General features: G+C 46.7%; 1 protein-coding gene across 6 annotated transcripts; it reads left to right on the top strand.

The window, feature by feature from the left end:
* The first annotated feature begins 459 nt into the window (after nt 1-459).
* On the top strand, nt 460-6,128 carry LOC120678688 (protein ROLLING AND ERECT LEAF 2-like). Of its 6 annotated transcripts, none has more exons than XM_039959986.1 (6): nt 460-664; nt 2,434-2,504; nt 2,603-3,992; nt 4,081-4,298; nt 4,381-4,604; nt 5,267-6,128. In XM_039959986.1, the coding sequence occupies exons 3-6, from the start codon at nt 2,660-2,662 to the stop codon at nt 5,886-5,888; spliced, it is 2,397 nt and encodes a 798-aa protein (XP_039815920.1). In that variant the 5' UTR covers nt 460-664; nt 2,434-2,504; nt 2,603-2,659; the 3' UTR covers nt 5,889-6,128. The 6 variants fall into 6 exon arrangements, with proteins under 6 accessions (XP_039815920.1, XP_039815916.1, XP_039815921.1 ...); XM_039959982.1 differs by having other exon boundaries at nt 2,424-2,504; XM_039959987.1 differs by lacking the exon at nt 460-664 and adding an exon at nt 688-952.
* The last annotated feature ends 704 nt before the right edge of the window (nt 6,129-6,832 follow it).

Raw genomic sequence — 6,832 nt, 5'->3', positions numbered from 1 at the left:
TTTCTGAAGGGTCCAAGCTTGGCTGTTATGGCCACACGCCCACACCTCATCTTCTTATCACATATCTAACGTAAAAGACACTGTCGCGTCGCATCATTCATGTACCAACAAAAATAAAAAAATGGATTTAATTCTGACAAACACCAGGTGTCTGTTTTTTTGCCCAAAAAAAGAAAGAAAAACAGAATGTAAAATATAGAAAATGGATAAAATATGACGCAAAAAGAATTTTCCAATTCCAACCCCAAGGCAGAGCCGCAGAGGCTGCCTGAAATGCACGAGCAGCCGCTGCAGAGACGCATTTCCGTGAAATGGCACAGGAATTAAATGAGTGGGGTATTATTAGAAAATTACAGAGAAATGTAGGGTCTCACGCCTCTCATTTCAGTTCCGCGGAGCATCTGACTGACTTGACTGCCCCTACTCTCCTTCTCTCTCTCTCCTCACATTCTCTCTCTCATCTCCGGTGATTTCTCCTCCTTTGAAGCCTTTCGAGTCTTGACCGTTGTAGCCTCTCTCTCTCTCTCTGCACACTCCCTCCTGCTCTCTCTCTCTCTACACAGACTGCTGCACAAAGCCGCCCTTCGTCTTCCACTGCTCGTTCTTGTTCACACACACGCAGCCTCCCGGAAAAGAGAAGCCCGTCTCCCTCTTTCTCCCTCAGGTATACCTCTGATTCTTATTCTAATACGAATGCACACAGCCACACACTCTGCTCCGGCGCATCGCCGCTTTTGTTCTCGCCTCTGCTTTCGTTTTGTTTAATGTTGGCAATCGATGCGGCCGGGCGAGAAATCTGTGGGGGGCCAAAGCGGGTAGGGGAGAGAGAGAGAGAGAGAGAAAGGAATGGAGGGTTCTTGTTTGTAGAGCTAGCTGCTCTTGATCTCTAGAATTCCGCGCGTCCTTTTGAGCGCCTCAAGAACATGTACGCCGTCGCGGCCCTTGTTTCTCGGTACGCCCCCGGGACCTCCGCCGTCTCTGTTTGTGTTCCCGCTCCTCGCCTTTGCTTCCTTCGCACTTCAGAATGATGTGCTCCTGTTCACCCGGTCTTCGTTTCCCCCCTTTTTGTTGTTGCCGTTCGATCTTTGATGCGGCAACAAGGGAATTGAATTGTCCCCTGTTCTTGCCGCAGCAGCGTTCCTGTTCTTCAATTTTTTTCCTCTGATTTTTCCCGCATCCCCTTTGCCATTGGAGTTCGTCAGGATTGTGCTGTAGTTTCACACTACATGCTGGAATCGATTCGAAGCAGCACATCCCTGTTTCCAGTGTTTGCTCCAGGATTTCAGTTCTTGTATCAGGATGGATCGTGTAAAGTTGCAGGGTGAGAACATGTGTGCCCTGCCATTTTTAGTTGGGTTCATGGTTTCACCGCTTGTTTCACATCACGGCATACACAGTGGTGGGCACTTGATTTGTTCACTGTTCCGCTCCATTTTTCTTCTGATGCTAGCAAGAGAAGCTGAGCATTGGGTTCCACACTTCAACTCATATGTAGTAGCAGGTTCCTTTCGCTGAAGCAGTTTCGTTTCTCTGAATTTCTGTGCTGCCAAGAGCCCAAGACTTGCCCCCCCCCCCCCCCGCTCTCTCTCTCTGAGTGTGCAAGTGCAAAGAGACAAAGTCATTATTAGCTACAACCATCACCAGAACTTCCGGCTTTACCTGCAGTTTTGTATGTTTCTGCTTTTGCCAACTGCTTTTGCCAACTTCATTCAACTCCATCAGTTTTGACAATGTTCAACACCTATAATCGTGCCTCGTTTTAATGTTGAAATCTTCAGCAGCTGATCCCTCATATCACCTCTATGATATCTTTTGATTGCCTTTTCGTGCCTGTCTATAGTTTAAAGACCTTAATGATGGCATCATTTTGTACTAATCTGCCTGAAAAAAATGTGGCATGGTATTGCATTCTACTAGCACTGCTAGTTTTCAAGGCGCTGTCCTCACTCTGTATCTTTACAGTATCCTGAACTGAATTTAGTTTAGTTGTCAAGTCCGTTTACTGTAACCATCATTATGCAAGTGGCAGAAGATAGGCCCCTTCATCCCTTGCTGGGCCAAGGATGATATTCTTCACTTTCATGCTTCCCTGGCCCTCTTTTAGGAGAAAAAAGAGTGTGGTTGCTACCGAACAAATGTGTAGTGCAGTGTAGGGCATTTTGCAGTGGGGTTTATTCATTTGCAAAGGATCATCTTTCTGATGGCTTGTAGCTTTCATTAAACTTTTGGGGAAGATAGTTTCAGGGCTTCACAAATAGTCAAGGAGATGAACTTCATCTTCTCATGGTTTTCGACTTGCACGTGGATAACCTATGCTTGAGTTCCCTGTTGATACATGTAGTAAGATGACTGCATATAATCATTGCGTATATCATCATTATTGTTTCTGAACTCTCCGAATTCTGAAACTTGCCTAATTGTAGGTTGGTTCAGGTCATCTACCCATTCGGTGGCTTCAGCAGCAGTGTTCTTCCTGTCAACAAGCAATCTTTCTACAGTTTTAGGTAATTTCCACAGTGATGGATGAAGCCATGTCTTGTTTCCTGATGCTGAAACTTTTCTGTAACCTTCTGTTTGTTTGTTTCTTTTCTTATGTTCAAAGCTCTGTAGCCATGATACAAGCATGACTGGTTCTTGAACATTACAAGGCTTTGGAGAGATGGGATGTGCTGCTTCCAGGTTAGAAGATGAGGAGGCTGTCAAGATGTGCCGGGACAGAAGGGAATTCATCAAGCAGGCACTGGAGCAGCGCAACCGATTTGCATCATCTCACATTGCCTACATTGAGTCACTTAAGCGCGTTTCAATGGCTCTCCAGCGTTTTGTTGCTGGAGATGATCACCATGAACTCATTTTCGATACATTCATCTCTCCTGTCAAGCAACAGAAGCCAGAGATGCTCGGCCTACCTTATGGTTCATATGAGAAGAGAACCATTCATGTCTCAAGGTACTTGAGGTCTGGACCTAACCCATCAGTGTCAGTTGAGGAGCATCCACGACCGGTGGAAACAGTCCGTGTCGAATCACATTATCCCATGGACAACTACAGTGGCACGGATAGGTTCTTCCAGACTCATTCCTCACCGATGAGATCGTCTTCATACTACCCGCCACCTTATAACAGGCCAAGCTATCCGCCTCCATCTGCCCAGGAACCAGCGAGGAATTCTTCCTATTACATGCCTTATGACAGGCCAAGCTATGCACCTCCATCACCCCAGGAGCCAATGAGGACATCTTATTATGCATCTCATGACAGGGCAAGCTACCCACCACCATCACCCCAGGAGACAGTGAGGAATTCTTATCACACATCATATGACAGGCCAAGCTATCCACCTCCCTCACCCCAGGAGCAGGAATCATCACCATGGGACTTCTTCTGGAACCCATTCTCGTCGCTAGAAAGCTTTGCATATCCTCGCCCTCGGAGTAGCTATGAAAATGTGGTCACTGATGATGAATTGGCACGGTTACAGCAGGTACGAGAGGAGGAAGGAATTCCAGAACTCGAAGAGGAAGATGATGAGTGTCAAGATCATGTACCAATGAACAAAAAAGAGGAAAAAGAACAGCATGACAATGAGGAAGATGAAGACGATGAGGAAGATGATGATGAGGAATGTGAGCATTCAGATGAGTGTATGGCTTCTAATGAGGGTGCTTGCTCTGTGAATTTTGAGGTCAATACCAAGCAAGAAACAAAGGGATTTGAATCCAAAGGTGTTCAGTGTACTGAACCACCTCAACCTCGCAAGACAGTAGAACTTGAGATAAAGGCACACAAGAAAGAACTGATGAGGAACAAAGTAGCAAATGCAGAAGAAACTCCTGGTTTCACAGTATATCTGAATCGAAGGCCAGCAAGCTTGGTTGAGGCCATGAAGGATATCGGCTGTCAGTTCTTGGGGATATGTGACGCTGCTCGGGAAGTCTCAGTGATGTTGGAGGCAAGTAGAGCTCAGTACTCAACCTCAAACGATCTTTCTGGTACCACTTTTACGAACCAATACTGAAATTACTCCAAAGATCCAGATTTAATACTCACTGAAATTAACTTGTCAATTGTATATTGCAGCGAAGATGCTGAACCCGGTTGCACTTTTGCGCTCTGCATCATCGCGGTCATCATCTTCCCGTTTCCTTCTTGCTTCTTCTAGCTCAATAGATGATCTCTTTGACAATGAGACAAGCAGCTCTTACTCTGAAGAATCTTGTAGTACAATGTCTGGAAGTCACCACTCTACCTTGGATAGATTGTATACATGGGAGAAGAAATTATACAAAGAAGTGAAGGTATAATTTTTGTCAGGGTTCAGGAACTTGCACCATTAAACACACAAAAAGGGAAAGCCATAACTGTTTTTGTAACTTGCAGGCGGGTGAGCGGCTAAGAATCGAGTATGAGAAGAGATTGACACATTTGAGGAACCAGGATGCGAAAGGTGAAGAACCTTCCTCTGTCGATAAGACTCGTGCAGCATTGAGAAGCTTGCATACTCGGTTGAAGGTGTCAATACACACAGTTCAGTCAATATCAAGGAGGATTGAAGTTCTGAGGGATGAGGAGTTGCATCCTCAGCTTATGGAATTGATCCACGGGTACGCTTCTGTTCGCTATAGAGATTCTGCAAATGAAAACTTTCAGTATACCACTACCACTTGTGATCACTTGATCTTTTTTTTTCTTGGAGCCATATAGGTTTAAAATAAAATGTCGACTGTTGAAAAGTGATCATAAATAGAGAGCAGCTAAGATCACAAACTTCAGCTAGCTTGTGATCTGAAGGGGTATGCTTTTCAGAAACAAACGACAAAATTGAATAGCTCGTCTGCTTATTGGACAAATGGGCAAAGTGCTAGAACAATCTTTAGGATTATTATAAATGAATCCAGTAATTAATCAATTAATGGCTAGCATTTTACAAGAACAATTTTTTCATGGAAGGCTGGAAAGCCTGGCTGAGATTATAAATTGAAACAGAAACGGACCATAAGGTTCAAACATCAAAAGCAGGGCAATATCTCATAAACTCATTGCTGAGAGGCTTGCATTGCAAAATGAAATTCTTCAATTGTGTAACAGAACATTGCAAGAATTCTAAACTGAAGCTTTTCAGCTCAGCATACTTGCATCATATAAACTGAAACATAACTAGAGGCAACTAAAGGGTTGTATTTGGTCAAACTGTCTTTTGTTTTATGCATGGTCAAACTTCTTTACTCATGTATGAACCATTTTGATCTAACCTCGTGTTATGCAGGCTCTCCCGGATGTGGCGTGCCATGGCTGAACGCCACAAGGCTCAGAAACGCACGATCGAGGACACCAAACTTCTCTTCCTCCAGCACCACCCCTCCGCCGCCACTGTCATCTCCCTTGGCCCGTTGGAAGCTGCAACTCCCCCTCCGGCTGCCTTGGCGCTAGAAAGCGAGATCCAGGCTTGGCGAGGAGCCCTGGAGACCTGGCTGTCGGCGCAGCGTGCCTACGCGCGCGCCCTGGCCGCGTGGGCGCGCCGCTGCGTCGGCATCAGGGGCGAGGTGTTCCCTACACATGCCGCGGCCGCGCTGCCGCCAGCGTTCCTGGTGTGCATGGAGTGGGGGCGCGCGGTGGACGCGGCGACGGAGGCACGGGTGATGGACGGGTTGGACTTCTTCGTGGCCGGCGTCGGTTCCGTGTGCTCTGGCGCGGCCACCGGGATGGAGGACATGGCCGGGCGCGTGCTGTGCGCTGGAATGGCCGCGGTCACTGGCGCCATGGCCGAGTTCGCCGCGGCGTCCGCGGACAGCTACGACACGGCTGTCACGGCCGTGATCGCCGCGGCCCGTGCGCAGGAGCGCGCGCGGGAGGACGGCGTGGGACAACCGCCAAGGACGGATGGCTAGGTGGAGAGACATTGACCCTCCAGAAGCGGAAGACAGTTTAACATTAGGAGATACCGCGCCGACGGTGGCAAATGATGAGTAGCACAAGAGAATTAAGCACCCGATTGCATTTGTAGTCTTGTAATTGATAATAATGCAATTACAAGACTAACTCTCTTCTTGCTAATGATTGCTTATAGCTTCATCACTAGCAGCAGTGAGAAAGCCATTAACGTTGGAGTTCTTGATGCTTGTGTTTCAGAGAGGAGGCTCTTTTTTCCCCGTGTGGCTGTGTGAGTATGTATCGGGTTTCTTAAAAGATACTACCCCTTCGGGCTCTCTCCGCGTTTGCCGCGACGCGTGGCACCCCACGCGAGATCCCGCGGCTCCCGAGCACTTGCAACTGCAAGTTTGAAAAAGCCCGGCCAATAGAAATTGTCATGCACACTTTTTTAAAAAAATAAAATATAAATTCCTGCTCTTTTGAATAAAATATAAATTGCGTGCTCTTTTGAATAAAATATAAATTGCATGCTTCTTTTTTAGCATACGAGAACCGTTCGAGGCTAGAGTACTTGTGTCTGACACATGACTAGAATCCTATACATGAGATAATTTTTAGCTCTCATCTTTTAGCTCTAAATTAGCCCTTAAGGATCCAAACAGATAGGCTAATTTTGAGTTAAAGTGAATTAGCCCATCCAAAATCCTTAGAGTTGGGCTAATAACCCTGCGGAGCAGCCGGTTGCATGTGCGCCTTTCTGCCCGTTTTTACGCCTGTTGCTAGCTGTATGTCAGCGGTTCAGTGCATACGGGTCCACATGCAAGGAGCAGAGCGCCTGAAGCCTGCTTGAGCCGGCGGCGAGCAAAACACTCGCTTTCTTCTCTTTCCTCATTTCTCTCTCCTCCACGTAGGATTTAGCCTGCTTGTAGCCTTCTATAATACTTGCTCTTATCCCCTCCAA

Source organism: Panicum virgatum, chromosome 6N (genome assembly GCF_016808335.1).
Source record: "Panicum virgatum strain AP13 chromosome 6N, P.virgatum_v5, whole genome shotgun sequence".
In the NCBI taxonomy this organism is placed as follows: domain Eukaryota; kingdom Viridiplantae; phylum Streptophyta; class Magnoliopsida; order Poales; family Poaceae; genus Panicum; species Panicum virgatum.
Note: the sequence above shows the minus strand (reverse complement) of the source record. Positions and strands in the feature narration are given on the sequence as shown.

What these genes read in the sequence shown, in the direction of transcription:
- LOC120678688 (XM_039959986.1), top strand. Translation starts at nt 2,660, where the DNA reads ATGGGATGTGCTGCTTCCAGGTTAGAAGATGAGGAGGCTGTCAAGATG. An exon ending in AATTATACAAAGAAGTGAAG is followed by an intron (nt 4,299 to 4,380) that starts GTATAATTTTTG and finishes TGTAACTTGCAG; the next exon opens with GCGGGTGAGCGGCTAAGAAT. An exon ending in CTTATGGAATTGATCCACGG is followed by an intron (nt 4,605 to 5,266) that starts GTACGCTTCTGT and finishes CGTGTTATGCAG; the next exon opens with GCTCTCCCGGATGTGGCGTG.